General features: G+C 37.3%; 1 protein-coding gene across 9 annotated transcripts in view; it reads left to right on the top strand.

Annotated features, from left to right (window-relative positions):
• The window catches only part of PIK3C2G (phosphatidylinositol-4-phosphate 3-kinase catalytic subunit type 2 gamma), a 651,449-nt gene that overhangs the window by 536,112 nt on the left and 88,757 nt on the right, over positions 1–26,580 (top strand). For 8 of the 9 annotated variants that reach the window (XM_086401881.1, XM_086401878.1, XM_086401882.1 and 5 more), the window contains 3 exons: positions 18,322–18,511; positions 18,998–19,119; positions 23,444–23,552. In XM_086401881.1, coding sequence (XP_086258007.1) covers positions 18,322–18,511; positions 18,998–19,119; positions 23,444–23,552 — 421 coding nt within the window. Of the gene's footprint in view, positions 1–18,321; positions 18,512–18,997; positions 19,120–23,443; positions 23,553–24,122; positions 24,348–26,580 lie in introns of those variants that run through there. The other variant, XM_086401883.1, reaches the window with a different exon arrangement.

Raw genomic sequence — 26,580 nt, 5'->3', positions numbered from 1 at the left:
TGGCAATAAGGAGTTCACTTCTATGTGCCACTTAGAAAACTACAAATATTAGTTGACAGTTGACTGTGGCAAAAGACACTAGCTTGAAGACTTAAAGAGGTGTTTCAGATCCTCAGTTTCAAGGATGAGGGGCTCTCAAGTTGCCTCGATTAGTGGGGGCAGGGACTAATGAGAAATCCCAAGGAAGGACTGGCTAACTGCCTGCCTCAGGAAGAACAGAAGGTCTATCACAAGGCCTGGAAGGTCCTTCCAGATTTGTGTTGAGGGCAGGTCTGGGGACCTCATGAATAGGAATCAGCCTTTCACTTAAGCTTCTGACCTTGCTACAGTTAACTCCATCCAAGGTTCACCTGGTACCAAAAATAGTCCCCTCAGGCTATTCCATCAGGATCTGACTTGGATGCCCTTCTTTAAAGTGGGCTGCAGCAGGGCAGGCACAACGATTGGCATGTCAGTGAGACAGGGTAGGATAGGGGAGGAATGAAGAGAGGGCCAGAAAAGGTGGAGATTGAAAACATGATTGTGCTCCAACCTGCATTTTATGTGTCATGCTTGAACAATGCAGTTATAGGCTGCAGTCCACAGATAGTGCCTGCTACCATTTAGAACAAAGGGAAAAACTATATATTAGATGAAGAATGTTCTTTCAGGATGAGACCATAGAAAAAAGGTAAATAAGCTTTGTCTGCCAGAGTCTCATCCCTCCACATCCTCCAACTTCATCTGGCACACTCAGATCTGTGAGGGATGGAATTGTAGAGATGGGAGAGCTTGCCTATGTCGACTCATCTCCCCTTCCCATTGAGAGGACCTGACCAAACAAAGGAAGTGGATCTGAAGCCAGTAGATTTCTGGCAGTGAGTTAGATCTCATTATCTGCCTGCATCTCTCTGCCAGGCTAATTTTCTCACTTTCAGATGTTATGTGGTACATTCGGTTAATTAAGTTTTTTCTACAACTTTATAGTCAAGAACTTGTTCTCCTTGGGAGACTTAAAACGCATCTGGTCATCTAAACCACAGCACATTATTATTCTGTTCAGTAATTGTCTTTGACTCGCCATTTCCTACCTCTTACTTTTGAGGACCTTATAACTTGATTGTCTTTATTGAGGTTTATCCACACCACATCTGTTATTCCCAAATGAATTCTTGTCATGGTAGATCAGTTTGGCAATATGCTTTCAGTCCTGCAGGTCTTCCCTGGTGGTTCAGTGATAAAGAATCCACCAATGCAAGAGATGGAGGAGATGCCAGTTCAGTCTTCCCCTGGGTTAGCAAGATTCTCTGGAGGAGGGCATGGACACCCATTCCAGTACTATTGCCTGGGAAATCCCATGAACAGAGGAGCCTGGTGGGCTACAGTCCATGGAGTCACAAAGAGTCGGATACCACTGAGCATGCATGTATTCATTCCTGCTTTGTCTTTTTAACTTGTGTGTACAGCCTCATCAAAAATGGCTCCCTAAGAGTCATAAAATTACTAGAAAAGAGGAGGGTGTCTGATCTAACTTTTACTCCTATCCATCTCTTGAGACTCTGGACGTCATCCACAAAGCCTCTTCAGATTATTTTAATACAGACTAGTCTTCTATAACTCTACAGAACGTGTACTATTTCATGATATGCCTAATTTATTACTGAATTATATACTATTTAGTATATCACCTAAGTTAATCTGCTGGTTGATTTAATCAGTTTCTCCCAAGTAAACAGAGGACTTATTTCCAATTCCAAAAGTATCTGAATGTGAAACAAGCTCTAGTCCCTTAAAATATATCAAAAAGTTTATCTTCAAAGAAAATACAATTTTAACATGAAACATCGTGTATAAAATTCATATAATAATGGCCAATATTTAATACAGTGCTTCTTACATGTCAAACCTTGTTCTAAGTACTTTTCATACAGTAACTTGTTTAATCATCATGACAAGTCTATGAGGCAGTATCACTTTTCTCTACATTTTTAGATCAGGAAATTGGGACCCCAGAGAAAGAAAATGATTTGACAAAGGATACAGCCAACAGGAGACAAAGCCATGATTCAAATCCAGGGGCTCATGCCCCGTAGTGTGGGGTTTTAAGTTCTACTGTGCTCAGATGTTCCCCTCGCATGTGAGGGCCACTGGAGTTGTGCTGCTTCATAATTCAGATCACAGTTTTTTGAGGTTCTTCGGAGCCCATGCTGGCTGCAGGATGATACTGTAACCTTTCCTGGGCACCTATCTTCATTCCTGAATACCCCGAGCCTTGGCAGACCGAGGGCCTTCCCAGAATTATTATTCTAGCTCTGTACTGTGCCACCATCTGGTGTCCCCCAAGTGTTTGGTTCAGGATGGTGGTGCTAGTGGTAAAGAACCCACCTGGCCATGCAAGAGATATCAGAAATGGCAGTTTGACTGGGTTGAAAAGAGCCTGTGGAGAAGGGAATGGCAACCCACTCCACTATTCTCGCCTGGAAAATCCCATGGACAGAGGAGCCTGGCGGACTACAGTCCATGGGGTCACAGAGAGTCGGACATGACTAAAGTACACACACACGCTGATACAGTGGTTGGCCTGGGAGATCCCAATGGGATAACTTGATTACAGATGCCAAGAATACCTCCTGCCTTCCCACTTTTGGCACGTTACCAGATGCCTTGAACCTGTATTTTTTTCTACTTTTCTTCTCAGAGAAATCTCCAGGAGACTCACGCTCCCATTAATTTCTAAGAGCCTGTCTCAGTAGTATCTTTTGTCCTAAAATCTCAATTATGTACCTTTATTTTTTACATGTGATTTAATATGCTTTAAGATTATCTTTTCAACTCTCCTGTAAGTTCCTTGGTCATTATCTGTAGATCAAATGTTTAGGGTCTTTCCTGTCACACTTTCCATCCAGCACTTTGAGGAACCTATTATCAAGGTTCAAGAAGCCTTGAATTGAATGTTACTATGTGTCTTTACCAGTTAAGAAGTTACTTAAACTCTCTATTATTTATACATTTAAAATTTTAAAGGAAATTGTACAATAGTCTTCTGTTAATGCTTAACATATAGAGTGAATTTATAAAAACAGGGTGGTGAATTGAAAACAATAGGAAGCCTTAAAAACTTCTGTGTGCTCGTTTACTTGTCTGGATAAATAATATTATCTTAAGCTATGTTTTCTGAAATTATATGAATGTCAAAACTTAAGGAAAAAAATTGAAGTGTCGATGATAGAGCACATAATTTACCAAAAAGAAAACCAAGTTCAGTAATGGATCCAGCAATGCTCTTGGGGCCTCAATGAGTGTCATTAACTTGGGTATACTTATGAGAGCCCTGGTATATTTAAACCCCTTGTTCTCTTTGTTCTAACAAGCTAGAAGTATTTTATGCCACTTTTTATTCTGATATCTCTACTAAAATACAGATAAAACTAAAATGAAAATCAACCCTCTCCCACCACCACTACTAAACTCAGAGATCTGGGTCATGAATGAGGACTAAGCCATCTGAGACACAGCATGTGTGGGTACCTTAAGTGCCCGCATCCTGACTACAGTATTAGCATTAAGAGGTTGCCCCTCTTGACCCTCTTCGAGACTTGAAAGAAATAAATGGCTTTTCCCGTGTCTCTCAGGGAGTACTCTATTCATGAACAATACAGAATCCTGCTTCACTCTTGGGTATTCACATTCTAGGTTAAGAAATGATCACAAGAGCTTCAGAGGATGTGTGACATTAAAAAATCATATTACAATGAATAGCATTTAGAGAAAAATGAAAATAAAATTGGTTTACTGGCCACAAAGGTTTTTTACCTCATTGCCAACTCCTCTCTCTGCTTCCCTTACTATTTTTTGTTTTACTCCCCTTACAGCTGCGAACATTCTGCTGAATAGAATCAGCAAAGTATCACAACTCAGTCCCTGCAAATTGATACTCTCATGTAATATCTCTGCCGAGCCCACTGCTAGGCAACAAAGGCAACCATCCATTAAAGTGCCATCCAAATGGGTTGTTTCAGAATTTTCAGTCACTCTCAAACCTCAGGCGAGCTGTCCTTTAGAAACAGGCAACCTATTTCACAGGCCAGACCGGGATCATCAAGCATAAATTTCCCGGCCTACCTTCCCTCCTAAATGCAGATCCTGCTTTTCACTTTACCTATTTCCTCCACCAGAAATATGAGAAGACATTTTCCATGTCTTCCCAGATAATCCATTTGGCCTGCCACGCAGATTCTTTGGTTTAGTAAGTATAAGATCTCCTGCTCTTCAGCTAAAACTGTAGGCAGCTTGAAGCAAAACAGAACCCCAGACTTCAAAATACCCACTTATTTGCATCAGTGGGATATTTTGATAGCAAGAACTAGATTCTATCTGGTATCTTTGGGGAGAAGAGTTTATGTGGACTCACACAGTCACCTAACAAACTCCAGAAACAGATATGCCTGGCCAGTTTCTATTGAAAATGAAGGTCTTCTCTTCTGCTTATCTCTACCTAGCAAATACTACTTCTCTTTGCCTATTGGCCAGTATTCTCTCATATAAACTCCAGAGAGAGACCGTCTAATTGACTTAACTAGTGGCCTTTATTGCTACTGGACAGGGTCCTTCATGCAAAGCCATCATGGATTCGGTTGTCCATTCTTGTTCTCACCATGGGCCACCCCTTCACAGAGAACAGCCTGGAGCTTGTTCTCTGAACTCTGGGCTCTAGAAGGAACAATCTTAATAATGAGGGGTCATTGGGTAGTACAGGCACAATGACTGTCCCAAGAAGTACAAGCATGAAGCTGCTGAAAATGTTGATGACATTCCAAAAGAGTGCTCCCAGGCCTCACATCACAAACACAGGAGTCAGAGTCCCTTAGCTGACAAAGTATGCAGACATGGTGCCAGAAATCCCCAGTGTCCCCAGCATTCCTTCTTGTTTATTTTTCATTTTCCCAGGTGGCACCAGTGATGAGAATCCACCTGCTAATGCAGGAGATGCAGGTTTAATCCCCAAGTTGGGAAGATGCCCTGGAGTAGGAAATGGCACCCACTCCAGTATTCTTACCTAGAGAATTCCATGGACAGAGGAGCCTGGTGGGCTACAGTTCATGGGGTTGTAAAGAGACTAACACAACTGAGCTTGCACACCTAACCTAGTAAGATGAGACAAGATTCCTCATGCTCAAATGTTTCAAAACATAGTTCAATGGCTTTCTACCTGGTTTCTCCTCAAAACTGAGAAACAGAGTATGGGACAGGAATGCAGATCCCTGGGCTCTTTTATCATTAAAATTTTTTTATTTTATTTTTTTAGGACTTTGCAAATTGTCATCTTATTGTTCAGTTGCTCAGTCATGTCCAACTCCCTGTGACCATGGACTGCAGCACGCCATACTTCCCTGTCCTTCACTATCTTCCAGAGTTTGCTCAAACTCATGTCTAGTGAGTTGGTGATGCCATCCAACCATCTCATCCTCAGTTGTCCCCTTCTCCTCCTGCTTTCAATCTTTGCCAGCATCAGGGTCTTTTCCAATGAGTCAGCTCTTCACACCAGGTGTCATCTCATGGATTGCTGAATTCCACAAACATGGGTCAAAGTTTTCTTTTGCCTTAGCTTAACTGTTGATACCTTCAGAAATGAATGCTCCCAAGAAAAACCAAATAAAAAAACAGGAGTTAGAGGAACTAACAGTTATGACCTCCAACTTTCCTTAAATTAGGACAGCACATTCAAAGGGAAATGTAAATTAAACTGGCATTTTCCAAAAAAGGTCTTCCATTAAAAAAAATGTAATTGTAAGAACTAATCTGAACGAAATTGATTTTTAAAACTGCTAGTTTTTAATTGCAGATAGGACAGCTTTTAGAGGAGCTTCCCAAGTGGCACAGTGGTAAAGAATCAGCCTGCCAATGCTGGAGACTCAGGTTTGATTTCTGAGTCAGGAAAAATCCCCTGGAGTAGGAAATGGAACCCACTCCAGTATTCTTGCCTGGAATATCCCATGGACAGAAGAGCCTGGAGGGCTACAGCCCAAGGGGTCAAAAAGAACAGGATATGCCTGAGTGACTGAAGACACACATATGATAGCTTTTACAATAAATCCAAAAAAAAAAAAAAAGCTGGCTTTTAGGGGAAGATGGGGATCAAAACCTGGAATGCCATTTTGCTGGCATAGTACTTATACATAAGACTAGTCCATCTATCAGAGAAGATGATGGCACCCCACTCCAGTACTCTTGCCTAGAAAATCCCATGGACGGAGGAGCCTGCTAGGCTGCAGTCCATGGGGTTGCTAAGAGTTGAACACGACTGAGCGACTTCACTTTCACTTTTCACTTTCATGCATTGGAGAAGGAAATGGAAACCCACTCCAGTGTTCTTGCCTGGAGAATCCCAGGGATGGGGGAGCTTGGTGGGCTGCTGTCTATGGGGTCGCACAGAGTCGGACACGACTGAAGCGACTTAGCAGCAGCAGCAGCAGCAGTCCATCTATATTTCCCTATTTTTTTTAACTCCATTTGCTCTAATTTGGCTAAATTTTGTAAGAAGCCTCCATAAGAAAATATAAGAATTACTTATTGTATTAAAAGCCATGGAGCCTGGAATTCTTGTTTGTATGCAATTGAGTGCTTTTGATGAAATTTTGCCTAACACTTGCTGACCTTGTAGATGAATTCTGAAAATTTGAAGATTGGACTTGGAGGAGAGCAGGTTTTCATTCTTATAGCCAAGTTCTAAACTATGAGGAAGGATAAAAGAGAAAAAGATGAGAAACTCTAAAGTTGCCTCTTATTTTAATCCCTATCTAACATCTCTTTTGTAGGATTTCAAGAGTCTGCCATAAGTCAGTTTCCACAGAACCGTAAATCTGTATATTTGTTTTTCCCTTGTATCTATCTTACTAGTTTACTGCCTTTTGGGCTCATATATATATTCTTTTTTTTTTTTTTTTACTTATTTAGTAGTAAGCTGTGGTAAATAAAATTTATAAGGCTTCCCAGGTGGCACTAGTGGTAAAGAACCTGCCTGCCAATGCAGGAGACATAAGAGATACAGGTTCGATCACTGGGTAGGGAAGATCCCCTGGAGGAGGGCATGGCAACCCACTCCAGTATTCTTTCTGGAGAATCCCATGGACAGAGGAGCCTGGCAGGCTAAGTCCATGGGGTCGCAAAGAGTCAGATAAGACTGAAGCTACTTAGCACATACACATTCTATTTCTAATAACTTTATATGTTACTTCATTTGATTCTGTCAATAGTCCAGGGGATGGCATGGTTTAGTCATCAACTATATTTCTGCTGCTGCTGCTGCTGCTGCTAAGTCACTTCAGTCGTGTCCGACTCTGTGCGACCCCATAGACGGCAGCCCACCAGGCTCCCCCATCCCTGGGATTCTCCAGGCAAGAACACTGGAGTGGGTTTCCATTTCCTTCTCCAATGCATGAAAGTGAAAAGTGAAAGTGAAGTCGCTCAGTCGTGTCCGACTCTTCGTGACCCCATGGACTGCAGCCTACCAGGCTCCTCTGTCCATGGGATTTTCCAGGCCAGAGTTCTGGAGTGGGATGCCATCGCCTTATCTCCGCAATTATATTTCTAGATGGTAACAATTAAGTCTCCTGAAAGCTAACTGACTTTCTTGAGATTACAGGTGGAACTGATAAGTGAGTTTAAAGAGAACAAAACTGATTTCTTGCATAATAGGTGCTCTTCCCAGGACTCTAAACAAAATTAGGTGGGGAAAAAAACTACATAGGAAACTGATAATCTCAAATAATATGGATGTGCTTTAACTGTAGTGTCTTTGGATTAGTTGAAAGAACATAGTGAGAAAAAAAAAACCTAAATGTTTATAGCTGTGTTTCTCAAATTAGGGTACCATGCCATCAAAACTATATGAGATTAATATGAGATATCCATTTTTAGCATCAAATTTTTTAAGGTTAAATTTTTATCTTCACACAAATATATATACATGTTACATACCCCAAAATCATCCAGTGCTCTCTTTTTAATATCAGATAATCTTGAATTTTTTAAAAATAAAAGTGCATAGAAAGGAATTTTTTTTAATGGTGTACCAAGATTGCATTAGCCATGATTATTCATTAAATTCATTTCAGAATGATAATTTTTGGTTAAAAATATTTTGAATACTCTTGAATACTTATTGGTCCAATATAAATTTGTAACGATATAGGAATTATCATGATAGTGTATTTTATTGAGAGTTAGATGAAGAAATTTGTTCATGGAGAATGTGAGTTGAAACTGTTTACATATGATAAAATTACAGTGTTGATGGTAAAATAAGAACATTCTCATGCAAATTCCTTCACAGAAAAGTCATTTGAGAAGTTTTCCCTGAGACTATTAAAGAGATTGACCAGTAAAATAGATGGGTGTTCTATGAAACAGCAAAATGATATCAAACTTCAGCAGTAGAAATACGCATTTTTTTGAAATTCCCATCAAGTGTTGCCTGAGAACCTTCACTCAGTCACCTAAACTACACCTTTAGGCCTTCAGTAGTTGGCCTTCCCTAGTAGCTCAGACGGTAAAGCCTCTGCCAGCAATGCAGGAGACCCGGGTTCAATCCCTGGGTGGGGAAGATCCCCTGGAGAAGGAAACAGCAATCCACTCTAGTATTCTTGCCTGGAGAATCACGTGGACAGAGGAGCCTGGCAGGTCACAGTTCATGGGGTCGCAAAGAGTCGGACATGACTGACAAAACACGCACACACACTTCAGTGGTTACTCCCATGTAGTTTATGAAGCAATTTTAAAGTTTTGCCATTTTATTTATTATATAAATTTATAATAGTAAAAATATGAACTCAAAAAATACAGTATTTAACCTGAGAAGAAAAAAAAAAAAAAACTGACATGAAAGATTAGACCTGAATTTGACAGTTTTCTGAGACTAATAAACTCAATTGCCTAGTCACACATAGCTAGGAAACCTATTTGTAGCAGTTGTTTCTGATGATAAACAGTTTAAAATATTTATATAAAAAGGTACATCTGTTCTGAAGTAGAAAAGAATTTGTACATCTGTTAATGATGGAACCTATCGCTTAGGAAATTTTATCTTATTTTATGTCCCTTTGGACTATGTTCCCTAGATCCAAGAAATATTAAATTTTTTTTCTAAATGTTATTTCTATATAAAAACCAAAGGGGCATTGTTTTAGTGCTTTTATCTCACCTAGGAATTCCATACTAATCTATTGGCTTGTGCTCAGTTGCTCAGTTCAGTTTAGTTCAGTTCAGCTGCTCGGTCGTGTCCGATTCTTTGTGACCCCATGGACTGCAGCACAAAGGGCCTCCCAGTCCATCACCAACTCCCAGAGTTTACTCAAACTCATGTCCATCGAGTTGGTGATGCCATCCAACCATCTCATCCTCTGTCATCCCCTTCTCCTCCTGCCCCCAATCCCTCCCAGCATCAGGGTCTTTTCAAATGAGTCAGTTCTTCACATTAGGTGGCCAAAGTATTGGAGTTTCAGCTTCAGCATCAGTCCTTTCAATGAATATTTAGGACTGATTTCCTTTAGGATGGATGGGTTAGATCTCCTTCAGGCCAAGGGACTCTCAAGAGTCTTCTCCAACACCACAGTTCAAAAGCATCAATTCTTCGGCGCTCAGCTTTCTTTATAGTCCAACTCTCATATCCATACATGACTACTGGAAAAACCATAGCCTTGACTAGACACACCTTTGTTGGCAAAGTAATGTCTCTGTTTTTTAATATGCTCTCTAGGTTGGTCATAACTTTTCTTCCCAGGAGCAAGCGTCTTTTAATTGCATGGCAGCAGTTGCTCAGTCATGTCCAATTCTGCTCTGAGGTCCCCAGTCCTAAATTGCACCATATTTAACAACACTAGTTTATCTGACCTGTTAAATCTGACACTTGAGAAACTGGAGATGGATTTAGGTGAAAGTTGCCTTAAAACTCTAGGTTTATCATAAGAGTTCATCCTTCACCACTAGTCCTCTTGCATCTTGACTGTTGAGAAATGTAAGAATAAGGCCTGGATGTATGTGTTTGAGATTATGTGAGCATGAGTACATCAGAACTCAAGATTTATGATTCATAGTCACTTCATGAGAAGTGAGTACCTGCTGTTACCATAACGCTTTCCATCCCAATACATAAAATGTGCTCAGTAAATATTTGTTGAATGAGTGAATAAATTGTAAGGTCTCCATAAATCATGATTAGTATTATACTCTTACTATTATTATTGTCTTCATGTCTTTAAACTGCTGATGAGGAAAGAAATTAATGTTTTATCCTGTACTACCTACCCATAAATTCATAAAGTCAAAGGACATCTTTAGAAATAGTGAACACTGTGGAAATGAATAATGATCAAGGTCATATTTTAACTTTCTTAGCAAATTTTGGCCAAGATTGATATATAATAATGGGAAAATTTGGATTTTTTTTAAACCTAATACCAGAACAAGATAAATGGGCTTTAAGTTTTATAAAAAATGAGGGAGAAATTATTAAACATTATTGATTTATATTTTTAACATCAGGGACATGGCTGATTCTTCATAAAGAAATCACTGCATGATAACTTTGATGGATGCCAACCCAGAAAACCAGTGTTTATTACATTCGATATCTATTCCTCTTGGAAAATTTTAGTAAGCTCAGAATAGAAGGAAACTTAGATAAACATGTATTTTAAAGTGAAAAATTATAAGCATTAATGTCATTAATGTCAGAAAAAATATAATAATGCCTCTATCTTTATAGTAAAGTTTTATATTTAAGATTTGCTATATTATTATTTTTCACTTGAATAAGAAAACAAATAAAGCAATTCCAGATACTTTTCTTTTAATTTTTGAAATAATGAGAATTTAATACAGTAAGTAGTTACAAGATAAACATTCAAGAGTCAGTAGTGAAAAAAATAGAGGGGGAACTTTATATGATCACCTAAGTAGATACAGAAAATGCAGGTATTAAAATTTAGAATCACTGTTTTTTCAACTCTCTAAAAACAAATAGAAGTGTCCTTAACCTGTAGCTAAAAACTATAGAAAACATTGTGCTTAGTAGGAAAACATTAAAAGCTTTTCCCTATAATCAAACAAACCAAAAATGCCTGCTATTACTATTTTTATTTAACATTGAACTAGAAATCTTAGTAATGTAAAAGGTAACAGAAAATTCTGTCACTGTTTTCATATAACATGACTGTGTCCATTCAAATTTCAAAAGAATATACAGTATATTGTTAGAAATAATGACTTAAAATCTACTCATATATTAACAGTTATTAGGTAAAGTTTAGGAAAAACTAGAATTTAAAAGCTATGATAAATCTAACAAAAGATATGCAAAACATCCACAGGAAAAAAATTCTAAAATTGTACAGAAGGATGTAAAATGAGACTCAATTAAATGGAGAAATATGCCATGTTTAGTGGTTGTATGTTTCGGTACTGTGAAGATGTTGATTCTCCCCAAATTAATTTATAGTTTAATGAATGCTACTCAAATAATTGTTCATTTATTTTGTGTATGGGTAAGCTGGATAAGCACATCAAGCTGAGCACATCATGAGAAATGCTGGGCTGGATGACTTACAAGCTGGAATCAAGATAGGTGGGAGAAACATCAACAACCTCAGATATGCAGATGATACCACTCTGATGGCAGAAAGCAAAGAGGAAGAACCAAAGAGTCTCTTGATGAGGGTGAAGGAGGAGAGTGAAAGAGCTGGCTTAAAACTAAATATTAAAATAAACTAAGATCATGGCTCCATTACTTCATGACAAATAGAAGGGGAAAAGGTGGAAGCAGTGACAGATTTCCTCTTCCTGGGCTCTAAAATCACTGTGGATGGTGACTGCAGCCATAAAATCAGAAGACGATTTCTTCTTGGCTGGAAAGCTATGACAAACCACAAAAGTCCATAGAGTCAAGGCGATGGTCTTTCCAGTGGTCATGTACAGTTGTGAGAGCTGGACTGTAAAGAAGGCTGAGCACCAAAGAATTGATGCCTTCAAACTGTGGTGCTGGAGAAGACTCCTGAAAGTCCCTTGGACAGCAAGGAGATCAAACCAGTCAATCTTAAGGGAGATCAACCCTGAATACTAATTAGAAGCACTGATGCTGAAGCTGAAACTCCTGTATTTTGGTCATCTGATGCGAACAGCCAACTCATTGGAAAAGTCCCTGATACAGGAAAAGATTGAGGTGTCAGATGATGAGATGGTTGGATGGCATCACCGACTCACTGGACATGAATTGGGTGAACTCCAGAAGATGGTGAAGGACAAGGGAGCCTGGCGTGCTGCAGTCCATGGGGTCCCAAAAAGTCAGACATGACTGGGTGACTGAACAACAACAGAAGCTTGATAAGCTGATTCTAAAATATATTCAGGAGGTCAAAGGACCTAAATTCATGGGAAAACAAAAACAAACAAAAAAAACACTTAAAGAAGAACAAGGAAAAAGAATTTTCAAGACTTACTGTAAATTCTAGCTATTTAAGAAAATGTAGTATTAACACAGAGATAGACAAATTGACGAGTGCAACCAAATGAAGAAGCCAAGAATAAGCCTATATGTATGTAGACCATCGGTGTTGGACAAAAGTTGAATCAGTGAGGAAAGAATGGTCTTTGCAATGGAAAAAAAGATTGGTTAATCATTGTATATCTATACTTCTAGATAGATAATTTTTTTAATTCTATTTATTATTTTTTATTTTATTTTATTTTTTAACTTTACAATATTGTATTGGTTTTTTTTTTTTTAATTTATTTATTTTAATTGGAGGATAATTACTTTACAATATTGTGGTGGTTTCTGCCATACATCAACATGAATCAGCCATGTGTGCACATGTGTCCCCCTATCTTGAACCCCCCTTGCACTTCTCTCCCCACCTCTCCCATCCATCCTTCTGGAGTGTTCAACAGCACTGGCTTTGAGTGCCCTGCTTCATGCATCAAACTTGCACTGGTCAAGTTTTAAACTTGACCGTCTTAAACTGTTGGTGGGAATGCAAACTGGTACAGCCAATATTGAGAACAGTGTGGGGATTCCTTAAAAAACTGGAAATAGAACTTCCATATGATCCAGCAATCCCACTGCTGGGCGTTATACACTGAGGAAACCAGAATTGAAAGAGACACATGTACCCCAATGTTCATTGCATCACTGTTTACAATAGCTAGGACATGCAAGCAACCTAGATGTCCTTTGGCAGATGAATGCATAAGGAAGTTGTGGTACATATACACAATGGAATATTACTCAGCTATTTAAAAAAACACATTTGAATCAGTTCTAATGAGGTGGATGAAACTGGAGCCTATTTTACAGAGTGAAGTAAGCCAGAAAGATAAACAGCAACACAGTATACTAACACATATATATGGAATTTAGAAAGACAGTAACAATGATTCTATATGCAAGGCAGCAAAAGAGACACAGATGTAAAGAACAGACTTTTGGACTATGTGCGAGAAGGTGAGGGTGGGATGATTTGAGAGAATAGCATTGAAACATGTATGTTACCATATGTAAAATAGTTGACCAGTGCAAGTTTTTTTTTTTTAAATAAAGTTAACTCTATTTTCTGAAATAGAAAGATTATTCATTCAACAAATATTTGGGGGCTACTTACATTGCACAAGTTATTGGAAAATTTTTCTTCCAAAATATATTTGTTGTTGTTCAGTCACTAAGTCATGTCGGACTCTATGTGACCCCATGGACTGCAGCACAGCAGGCCTCTCTGTCCCTCACCATCTCCCAAAGTTTGCCCAAGTTCATGTCCAAAATATATTACTGTTAAAAAAGCAGATTACATTTCAAATAATTGTGATTTTTGACTCTTGCCTTTTTTACTTCCATCTCACACAACTTCAAAATTCTTACAAAAACATGCTCCCTTTATCTGCCTGATTCCCTTCTTCCCCTCCTCACTCTGTCAGCCACACTGCAATTTTTTGCTGTCTGTTAAGCATCAGTCATCCATCTACCTCTGAGCTTCTGGATGAGCTGTTGTTTCTTTCTAGAATATCCTCCAACAGAAATTCCTATGGTCTATGTTCTTGGCAAATTAAGTTTGTCAAATCACTCCGCCCATCTTTTCAGTGAGATTATCCCTGACCATCCTGCTTAAGGGGTTTCCCTGGTAGTTCAGCTGGTAAAGAATCTGCCTGCAATGCAGGAGACCCCAGTTCGATTCCTGTGTCAGAAGATTCGCTAGAGAAGCAATAGGCCATCCACTCCAGTATTCTTGGACTTCCCTTGTGGCTCAGCTGGTAAAGAATCCACCTGCTATTGTGGGAGGCCTGGGCTTGATCCCTGGGTTGGGAAGATCCCCTGGTGAAGGGAAAGGCTATCCACTCTAGTATTCTGGCCTGGAGCATTCCATGGACTGTATAGTCCATGGGGTCACAAAGAGGCGAACAGGCCTGAGTGACTTTCACTTTCATCCTGCTCAAAACAGCAACTGTTTCCTACCGCATATTCCTTCTCCCCAATTTCTATCTTAGTTTCTTCTATGGTTTATATTACTTTCTCAAATCCTATATTTTTATGTTTATTTCATGATAGTTTATATTCACATTATAGAAACTTTATAAGGGGAGACATTTCTGTCTGGTTTTCTCATTGGTATATCCTAGTATGCACCTGGCATATAACAAGAGTAAAACTAGTGCAAGTGTCATCTGTGTCTGTGTGTCTGCTCATTTGCACAAGTGTATAGAGGAACCGCAAAAGAAAACTACCAAACTCTTCATACTGGCTATTTGGGGGGAGGAGAGTGGTAACGGAAGAAGGATGAGGCAAACCTTTTACATTTTACTTAATATTTTACTGTGCGGCTTGAATTGCATTTTATTTCTAAAAAAGCAAATATTTTAGTGTGCCTGGAGTTTCTTTCATAATTCATAAAACAGATCAAATAGGGTAGCAAAACCCCAAAACTGTGGACAGCATCCAAAACAGAAGTAACAAGGTATTCCTAAGAACAAGCAGGGAAGGGCAGATCATGAAGTTACAAGACTTGTGTAACAGAATCTTATGGGAGGAAGCTAAGGAGGCCACAGTTACCTGGTGGACCTGAGAACAAGGCTTCACAGAGCTCACAGGTACTCACTGGAAAGCCGAGCAGGCCAATTTGATAAGCTATGAAGCAGCTGAAATGGGGAAGGACTTTTACACACTCCAGTTCACAAGGAAGGGCAAGGGTCCATGGAAAATCTGAAAAGGTTGGGGAAGTCTATAAACTCTCAAAGGTAACTGACACTTCCTCCCTAGAAAAAGTCCTAAGCTGAAGACAAACTGCCATAAATATAATCCGAATGAAAGGAGAAAGATTGTAGGAGCAAAGGAAAAACAAAATCCAGAAAAAATTGGGGGCAAAGGGACCAGCCAAAGCAGCATATCTCAGAAAGTATGAAACAGTGTTTTTTTACCTGTGACAGCAACAGAAAAGAGGGCTTAAGATCCTGAGAACCCTCTACTCCTTCCTGAAAGTTTAATTTCATCTTAAAATGAATAAGTAAGATGGATCATGTTTGAATGTCATACAAAATTAGAATTTTTAAAAAAGAAATAAAATGCAAATAAAATCTCTTCAATGAAAGTATGCCAGAAAGACATTCCTAACAAAGGGATAAACTGTTATATTTCAAATTGAGCTAAAAGAAATTAAGAAAATGATAAAGATATGGAAGAGCAATGTAAATTATAATTAGAGAAAACTCAAAAATGAAATGATGAAACCTCCCAAAAATTAGAAAATAAAACATACTTTAATAAAGTCCCTGAAGAAGAAAACCAAAGTAATATATCAAAACAATATCAAAACTAAATTGTATATTTAGTATTTTGATGAATATTAACATCATAATTCAAGAAGTTTTCAGAAAAATGAAAAGACTTGAAATTACATATGAAAAAGACACTTTGCATATTGAGAAAGTTACCCAGAATAACCAACCTGAAACATATTTTTGGAGAAAGTATTGGATTTGAGGGGGGAAAAAAAGCTTGCTTTAAGCATCTAGGCAAAAAGATCAATTCACTTGTAAGGGAAAGAAGTTCAGACTGTCATAAGAATTTTGGGTCATAATCCTTTATTCCTGAAGAAAATTAAATAATATTTTTATGACCCCCAAAAAGGAAAACGTGAGCCACGGGTATTGTAGCCAGTAAAATTGACTTTCATACATAAAGGCCACAGAAAAACTGTTATCAACACCCAGAACTCAGAAACTTACTTCCTTGAGCACTTCTGGCGGAATTTGCCAGAAAATGAGCATCAGATAGTCAAAATGACAGAGGGATGTGACATAGGACTGGTAGAGCATATCATATTTAATGATAGTCAGAAGAGGGAATGTGTAATATGTATAGTATAGATACCATATAGTGCAGATAGAATAGCTCTGTAAAAAATGGGAGTGAAATAGGAAGCACATATGAAAAGTGAAGTAGGCATAAAGATTGCTTTATTAGATGAACTGGGATAAAAAGGATAACACTGCAATCAGATACTGGAGAAAAAGGGCACAGGGGATAAAGGGTATTATCTAAAGATATTTATTATACCATTAGGACACAATTGCAAACCATCTTAAATATAAATAATCATAATAATAAAGCAGAGATGATCCAAAACCAAACTAAAAAATAAAATAAAGACCAGAGTGAAAAGCATTCCATGTAAAATATGTGTATATTAAATATAGTATTATAGTATACAACTTCTTAGAAAATAGTTGACAGAGGAAATCAAATATATTTGAAAATAAAACAATGAAAGTTAAATCATAATTTTTAAAAAATGTTTAAATATAGGGGGAAGAAGGGAATAGTATAGAGAGTTCAGGGATAGATGTTGGGCTTCTTGGAATATACACTGTTTTGATAGATATAACTTCTGGAATTGTTTAAGTATTTTAAATGAATTGATGTTTTAAATTATTCCTAAAAAATAGAATACAAAAATCCGAGACCACATTACCTGTCTCCTGAGAAACCTGTATGCGGATCAAGAAGCAAGAGTTAGAACTGCACATGGAACAGAGAACTGGATCAAAATCGGAAAAGGAGTACATCAAGGCTGTGTATTGCCACCCTGCTTATTTAAGTTATATGCAGAGTACCTCATGTGAAAAGCACAAGCTGGAATCAAGATTGTTGGGAAAAATATCAACAACCTCAAATATGCAGATGATACCATTCTAATGGCTGAAAGTAAAGAGGAATTAACGAGTCTCTTGATGACAGTGAAAGAGGAGAGTGAAAAAGCTGGTTTAAAACTCAACATTCAAAAAATTAAGATCATGGCATCCAGTCCCTTCACTTCATGGCAAATAGAAGGGGAAAAAAATGGAAACAGTGACAGACTTTATTTTCTTGGGCTCTAAAATAACTGCAGATGGTAACTGCAGCCATGAAATTAGAAGACGCTTGCTTCTTGGAAGAAAAGCTATGACAACCTAGACAGTGTACTAAAAAGCAGAGACATCACTTTGCTGACAAAGGTCTGCCTAGTCAAAGTTATGGTTTTCCCAGTAGTCATGTATGCATGTGAGAGTTGGACCATAAAGAAGGCTGAGTACTGAAGTACCAATGCTTTTTTTTTTAATATAAATTTATTTATTTTAATTGGAGGCTAATTACTTTACAAGTACCGATGGTTTTAAACTGTGGTGTTGAAGAAGACTCTTGAGAGTCCCTTGGACTGCAAGGAGATCAAGCCAATCAATCCTAAAGGAAATCAACCCTGAACATTCGTTGAAGGACTGATGGTGAAGCTGAAGCTCCAATACTTTGGCCACCTAATGGGAAGAGCTGATTCATTGGAAAAGACCCTGCTGGGAAAGATTGAAGGCAGGAGGAGAAGGGGACAACAAAGGGTGAGATGGTTGGATGGTATCACGGACTCAATGGACATGAGTTTGAACAAACTCCAAGAGTTAGTAGAGGATAGAGGATCCTGGTGTGCTACAGTCCATGGGGTTGCAAAGAGTTGGACATGACACAGTACTGAACAACAACAAAAATAGAAATTTAAAGAATTTCTATTTTTGAAAAATTTAAAGAAGTCAAGATAGAAATATTGCAATTAGTTTTATATTTCACCACGGAAGTTTCTCTTATATTTGCTAACAGCTCAAGATGTGAATTTGAAGTTGGTAAAAATAATGTTTACTATTAATAGTGTACTCCAAATCAATAGGCATGGTCCTTGACTTTCCCATCCACATCTAACACAAGGAAATGACTCAAGTGAAATGGGTCAACTCAGGGGGAACATCACTCACTATCTTATCTTTTTTTCATTTCTCTAGGAAAATAAAGGAAAGTCTGGAGTGCTTCCCTGTGAAATTGAATAACTTGATCCACACACTTGCACAAATGACAGCCATAAGCCCTGCCAAATCGACTTCACAGACTTTTTCCCAGGAATCCTGTATGCCAGGTGCAAGCAGGTCAATCCAAAGAGCAACAGTCTTAGGGTTCAGCAAGAAAACCAGCCATGTAAGTTTCAAGACTGTCATCTTAACTTAAATATCATTTAACTACATCTCCCACTGTGCTTCACTGTACACATTCTTCCTGATACCATGCTTATTTTTTTTAATATGCATATGAAAAATCATTTAAGTGTGCCATTAAGGAGGATGTTCCAAGGAGAAATCATAACAACCAGAGCTGTTAGTAGAGAATCTCAAAGAGAACAGTTCCTGCCCTGTAGTAGACTATAAGTCAAGAACCAATTAAAATGTCCACAAGGAAAGAAGAACAGAAATTAGGCAGTCTGTTCCTAGCACCTAAGATTATGATATCTTTCTATACCGTGTGTTTATAGGTAATTTTGCCTTTACAAAATGCACCTCTTATCTTTTGTGATGATTTTTTTTTTGCAGAAATTATTGCTTTGTTTAGTTTACACGGAGCCAGATTTTAGAATGTATGGAAGGTTGATACTGCCGTCTTTTGATTTTGTCTACTTCTTTTCTGCAGCTGTATCTAATCCAGGTGACTCACAGTAACAACGAAACAAGCCTGACAGAAAAGTCATTTGACCAGTTTGCAAAACTTCACAGCCAACTTCAAAAGCAGTTTGCATCACTGACCCTCCCAGAGTAAGGATTGTCCTCCTTAGGGTTTTGCGTTCAGTACTTGCCCTTGAACATAAGGAGAAATTATGGTTATGGGGTTTTCTATTTGTGAACAATACAGCATTCTGATTCTAGTTCCACTGAACCTATCCAAGCAGTCTCTATTGCTCTCAGAATAAAGAACCTTTTGTCTCATAAAACAGAAAAAAGTTTTTAATTTTGTCTGCTTTCAGGCATTGGTGTTTTAGACAAAAAAATCAGAACCAATTTCATTTTTCATCAATTATCAGTAAAATTGTTTTCTTTGCCTGTTTTTAAAATTTAATCTTTTTTCTAGAATTTTCTGTTAAAATAAAATTGAAAATGCAGAATGACATTGCATATATCTTCTCTTTCAGCAAATAATGGTGACAAAAAGCTCTGATATATTTTTTTGCTGTATAAGAAAAATTTATCAGTATCAATTAGTATACAAGTAAAATTTATTCACATCAATTCATTTTTGTTATTAATTATTAACTTGATCCCTGGAGAAGGAAATGGCAACCCACTTCAATATTCTTGCCTGGAGAATCCCATGGACAGAGGAGCCTGGCAGGCTACAGTCTATGGGGCCGCAAGTGTCAGACACGACTAAGCATAGAGCACACACATTAACTTGAACTTGGGTTATCTAAGTTTAACTTGTTATTACCTTCATTTTGCAGTCTTGAGAAACATTGCTTCAGTTCATGTTATAGCAAAAACATATTAAGCATAAACAAAGGGTATAATTCAAAATAACTTCTGATTAAATAAATCTTCTAAAATTTATCATTTAGAACTAGCCAAATTTAGATTATAGACTTGAGTATGTGGAATATCTTGACTTTTAAAAAAGGAACTTCTTAGAAATTATGATATTTGCACTTAGGCATATCAAATGTTACCTATAGAGTAGTTTCTTGGTATCCACAAAGGATTGGTTCTAGGACCCCCTCCTGTGGACACCAAAATCCTTGCATGCTTAAGTCCTACACATAAGATGACATAGTGTTTACATATAACCTACCCTCTTACTTTAAAGTCTCCTCTTACTTTAAATCACCTCTAGATTTCTTATAATATCTAATACAATATAAATGCTATGTAAATAGTTATAAATACAATGTAAATGCTATGTAAATGTTTTCTGGCATGCAGCAAATTTAAATTTTGCATTTTGGAACTTTCTGGATTATTTTTTCCTAATAGTTCAATCTACAGTTTATTGAATATGCAGATGTAGAACCTGCAGATAGGGAGAGCCAAATGTACCAGGATTTTTCTTGAGTAAATGGTCCTTTAACAATAGGAATGTTCATACCTGACCTGACATACTTGGTACATGTGGATTTTCATTAGACTTTCAGAGTTTAGTCACTTACCAAAATATAAATCTAAGCAACATCACCAGTGGATGGAAAGATAGTGGGCATTATTGAAGACTGAGTAGTTTACATTCATGAAACTCTATACTTGCAGATATCTCAGAAATTTTGAAATACAAATGCTTTAAAAATCAGAAAGTCATCAGAGTAAGAGACTGACAGGGAAGGAATGTCATTGTGAAAACTTAAAGACAACATCAGGTTTAAGAATTATTGAAAAACATCTAATATGATAACTGAAGAAAAGAAAATACTGGCCAAAAAATTTAAAGTCCAACTACAAATACTGAATTCAACATTAGTGGTTTCCATTGTATCTTACTTATTAATGATTTAGAAATTACGTTCATTCATTTCTGTAAATGATTGTTCCTTTAGGTTTCAAAAATGTCTCTCTTCTACTCTTTTCTCTCCTCAATACATATTAGTATAACTTGTAAAACTTCAAAGTGTCAATAATCTCTTTCCATGTGCCTCGTCTCGATTTTCAGCTTTAGTTAGGATTCTGCTTTGCTCAACAACTCCTGCCAGGTAATGGGACCTAAATTGATTTTAAAACCATTCAAGCAACATGTGGAAGGGAGGAATATTTAGTCCTTTGTGCCCTGAACAATATTTGTATGCTGACAGTCCCAAAGGAGCTCAAGCTTATAGCAATGCATATAGATGAAGGATGAGGGCAAGATTTCCTCTGACTCCTAAATTTACTAAAAGAAGCTTTATGCAAATTATGTAAATCCAATCTAGAAAGTATGATCAGAAAGTTCAAATTAGACATATTGTAAAACAGTGGTCTTGAAATCAGGTTGTTTATACTTCTTGGTACCTTTTGATAATACACAGACATAGAAATCTTCCTTGAAATTAATCATCTTTAAATTCATCTGCATGAGGGCTTCCCTGCTGGCTCAACAGTAAAGAATCCACTTGCCGATGCAGGAGGCACAGGTTTGATCCCTGGTCCAGCAAGATCCTACATGCCGCAGAGCAACTAAGCCTGTGCACCACAAGTATTTGGCCTGCACTCTGGAGCCTGGGAGCAGCAACAACTCAAGCACGCACGTCCTAGAGCCTGTGCTCTGCAGTAAGAGGAGCCACCGCAATGAGAAGCCCTCACACTGCAGCTAGAGAGGAGCCCCCACTCACAACAACTAGAGGAAAAACCCATGCAGCAACCAAGACCCAGCGCAGCAAAAAATAAATGAATAAAATTATAAAATAGAATTAAAACTCATCTACTTGGGAAAGGTTGATTTCCTTTCCCTGGCTTACTTTCACCATCGCTCTTCTCCCAGCCATCCAGGATTTTATGTTGATACACTGTCCCAGCGAGTACAAAGTCTCTGAGACTCAAATAAAGGGCAAACCAAAATATCGGTATTGGTACTGAGAAAATGAATTATTCTAATAACTGGATATCAAATCTGTTTGCAGGTCCGGTTTTTCTTAATCTGTGGTGTGAACAGAACTGAGAGAAGACTTGTCAGCACCATCAGATAAAATATCCTAAAAAATCATTTTCAAGAACTATTACTGTGTTATATTTGATATATAACTCAAAAGCACTTCAAACAATTGAAGGATATTACTGGAGCTGAATTCCTTAATTCTCATATATTTATTTACATGCAATATTTTTTAGTACATCCATCTATAAAAATGGAATAGAACTAATGTTGAACTCCATTTTATTCTAGCAATAAGGAAAATCCATCCACAAATAAATTAATATTTAAAACCAGCAAAATCTATCTACTTACCAAATGTATTTCTGTGTTTTGATTAATTATATATGATACTAAATTTTATGATAACTAAATCTGGATGAAAACTTTTAATACTTTAAGCCTTAGAACCACAAAAGTTAAAAAGTAAAATATCAATTATTTAAAGACACAGACATATTATTTTGGATTTCCCTGATGTTTCCGACAAGAAGCAATGGATAGGATGTCCTGCGGTTGTCACATACTTTGGTGTGTTTGCTGACAACCCTTTACCATCCCCCATGCTCCTTTGCCCAGGGGAAGGTCTAGACCAAAGCAGCAGAAGATGAAGGAGGCAACAGCAAGACTGCAGTCAGAGGGAGCTGCTAGATAGTTCCTAAAACGATGCATTTAAACAGAAAAGGTAAAGTGTTAGTCGCTCAGTTGTGTCCAACCCTTTGTGACCCATGGACTGTAGTCCGCCAAGGCTCCTCTGTCCATGGAATTCTCCAGGCAAGAATACTGGAGTGGGTAGCTATTCCCTTCTCCAGGGGATCTTCCCGACCCAAGAAGCAAACCTGAGTCTCCTGCATTGCAAGCAGATTCCTTGCCATCTGAGCTACCAGGGAAGCCCTTAAGCAGCAAAACCTACTGCCTTTAACAGGTCATGCCACCCCATAATTGGTCGTAATCAATGTCCAACCCATCAAGATGAATCATCAGATAGCAAAGAGGAAATTTTGCAAGTCAGACCTCTGAGGAAAGTGATACTTTGTTCCAAAAGACTAAGACCAGATGGAAGCATATGTAACTTGGTGAAATGTTTAATTTAGCTAGTGTAGCAGTGTCTCTAGTGAACCCAGAAGCATCAATACCATCTGACTTTTTGGGAAAATTATGAATCATTAAATTTCAGAAAGTATTTATTAACCCCCACATGTATTAAAAGACAAAATGTGTGGTCTGCCATAAACACAGTAAGAGGGAAAATATATATTAGTTTAGTGTGCTAAATTAAATTAAAGTAGTGTTAATATTAATAACAGTTAAAATAGCACATGTCCACAGCCATGTTACTAAAACTCTCAGAATTAATCATGTATTCTGTGGTTTTATAAAAAAATGTTTTCATTGGCTCTTCCATCTGATGCAGCTAAAACTCCATGAACAATTCTAAGATACAGACACCAATTTTCAAACTAATGAAAATATACTTTTTTTCTTTTAAAACAGGTTTCCTCACTGGTGGCACTTACCTTTTACAAATTCAGATCACAAAAGGTTCAGAGATCTAAATCATTACATGGAACAGATATTAAATGGATCGTATGAAGTTGCAAACGTATGTTACAATTTATTTTTTATATTTTTACATAACACATGGACTGTTTTATATATCATTACTGGGAATACTTTTAAATACCTTATACCATCTTTAGTCCTACATTTACTCAACACATGTGCAAATTAAAGTTATCTTCTCAATTCCATGCAAAAACCAACCAGGGTTTTAGTTGAAATTGCATCTTAATATGTTTCAATCCATTGTCATATACCCATTTAAGTATTTTTAGAATGTTCTTTCAGTAATAGTTTACTGTTCTATGCATAGAGGTCTTAAAAATATTTTGTTATACCAGATATGGTACTTTTAAAAATCCTTTTTCACCAGTATATAGATGGAATTGATTTTATATTTTGATGTCTTACCCAACAGTCTTACTAACTTCACTTTTATTTCTAACAATCATCTGTGTAATCATCCATGTTGTTTCTGAATTTTCAATTTATGATCATATCATCTGCAGATAACAAGAAGTTTTTTTATTTATATATTAATGGAACAAGTTAAAAGTGTTAGTTGCTCAGTCGTATCTAACACTTTTTGTCCCCATGGGCTGTATCCCGCCAGGCTCCTCTCTCCATGGAATTCTCCAGGCAAGAATACTGGAGTGGGTTGCCATTTCCTTCTCCAGGAGATCTTCCCGATCCAGGGATCAAACCTGGGCCTCCCGCACTGCAGGCAGATTCTTTACCATCTGAGCCACCAGGTTCCAAAATTTATTTGTGCATTTCTTTTCCTTTCTATTTCATACTCTTTAGGGCTTCTAGTATGTACTGAATTGAAATAGTAATGGTGGATATACTTATGTTATTCCTGAATTCAGGGAAGAAGCATCTAATACTTCCTCATTAAGCATGTGAGTTTTTATGGGCTTCCCTGATAGTTCCATTGATAAAGAATCTGCCTGCAATGCAGGAGACCCCAGTTGGATTCCTGGGTCAGGAAGATGCACTGGAGAAGGGATGGGCTACTCACTCCAGTATTCTTGGGTTTCCCTTGTGGCTAAGCTGGTAAAGAATCTACCTGCAATGCGGGAGACCTGGGTTCGATCCCTGAGTTGGGAAGATCCCCTGGAGAAGGAAAAGGCAACCCACTCCCGTATTCCTGGCCTGTAGAATTCCATGGACTGTATAGTCCATGGGGTCGCAAAGAGTCGGACACAACTCAGCAACTTTCACTTTCAAGTATGTACATTTTTATAGGTACCCTTTATTATTTTGTTTCCTTTTATTCCTAGATTGCAATAGTTTTTTTTTTTTTTCATAATTAAAGCCATGATCTTTTATTTTTTTTAATTTTATTTAATTTTTAAACTTTGCAATATTGTATTAGTTTTGCCAAATATTGAAATGATTCCACCACAGGTACACGTGTGTTCCCCATCTTGAACCCTCCTCCCTCCTCCCTCCCCATACCATCCCTCTGGGTCGTCCTGGTGCACCAGCCCCAAGCATCCAGTATCGTGCATCGAACCTGGACTGGCAACTTGTTTCATACATGATATTATACATGTTTCAATGCCATTCTCCCAAATCTTCCCACCCTCTCCCTCTCCAACAGAGTCCATAAGACTGTTCTATACATCAGTGTCTCTTTTGCTGTCTCGTACACAGGGTTATTGTTACCATCTTTCTAAATTCCATATATATGCGTTAGTATACTGTATTGGTGTTTTTCCTTCTGGCTTACTTCACTCTGTATAATAGGCTCCAGTTTCATCCACCTCATTAGAACTGATTCAAATGTATTCTTTTTAATGGCTGAGGAATATTCCATTGTGTGCCTAGATTGCAATAGTTTTTACAGTGAATCTTGAATTTATCAAATTTTTTTACTGAATCTATTGGGCTAATCAATGATCATCCAATAATCCTGTTTTTCTCCTTTATTGTGTTAATGTGGTGAATTACACTGCTGAACTTTCTAATTTTAAACAAGTTTGCTTTACTAAAATAAACTTCACATGGTTGTATGTATTATCCTTTTTATATATTATTGGATTTGACTTAACAATTTTTTCTTTACTATTTGTTTACATCTTTGATTATGATAGAGACTGGCCTGAAGTTTTGCCTTCTTACAAAGTCATTACCAGGTTTCAGAATCAAGAACATGCTGGCCTCATAATATTAGTTGCAAAGAGTTATAGCTTTCCCCCCCCCCACACACACACTGGAAGAGTTTGTATAAAATTGGTTTTATTTCTTCAGTGTATAAAGTCATGTAGGTCTGGAGATTCAATTTGTTTGAGTTGTAAGTCATTTTATATTTTCTATTTCTTCTTGGTTCCATTTGTTAAGTTACATTTCTCTAGGAGTTTGTGCTAATCTTCATAATATCATATTATAATCTTTTAAACATTTATAGGATCTGAACAGATATTCACTCTTTGATTTCTCACACACACCATTTCCTGATCAGTACTTCTGAGAATTATGAATTTTACCAGTCTTTGTAAAAAATGAAACTTGGAATTTATTGACACTCTCTACTGTATTATTTCACTATTTCATTTATTTTTTATCTTTATTATTTTCTTCCTTTGCCTCCTTTCTATTAATAACATCCTCACATAGCTAATTATTTTCAACCTATCCTCACTTACCCATTTAAAATTCTAAATCATTTCTTCTAATCAAGTTTTAATAGCACCCCATAAGTTTTTATATTTAGTATTATATTTTATCATTCTTCCAAACTATTTATAAAATTTTCACTGTGAATTTTCCTAGATCCATGGATTAAGTCTCTTTAACCCACTTGAGTTTTATGTGCTGTACCAAAAATACACTATATCTGTAAACTTAATAAATACTTATTATTGTTGTTTTATGCAATCAATATATCTTTAATATTACTCAGATATATCATTTCTATTGCTTCCTGTAAACTCTGGATTTCCATCTTGGAATTTTTTTCCCCTCTACCTGAAGAACATTGTCTACTATTCCCTTGAATATGAAGTTGCTGCTGGGGGGGTGGGGAACCTCTGTATTTGCATATGTCTGAAAAGTTTTTATTTTAC

The sequence above is a fragment of the Bos grunniens genome, chromosome 5 (genome assembly GCF_055505025.1).
Source record: "Bos grunniens cultivar Pamir isolate PY7600 chromosome 5, Bosgru_T2T1.0, whole genome shotgun sequence".
Taxonomy (NCBI): domain Eukaryota; kingdom Metazoa; phylum Chordata; class Mammalia; order Artiodactyla; family Bovidae; genus Bos; species Bos grunniens.
Note: the sequence above shows the minus strand (reverse complement) of the source record. Positions and strands in the feature narration are given on the sequence as shown.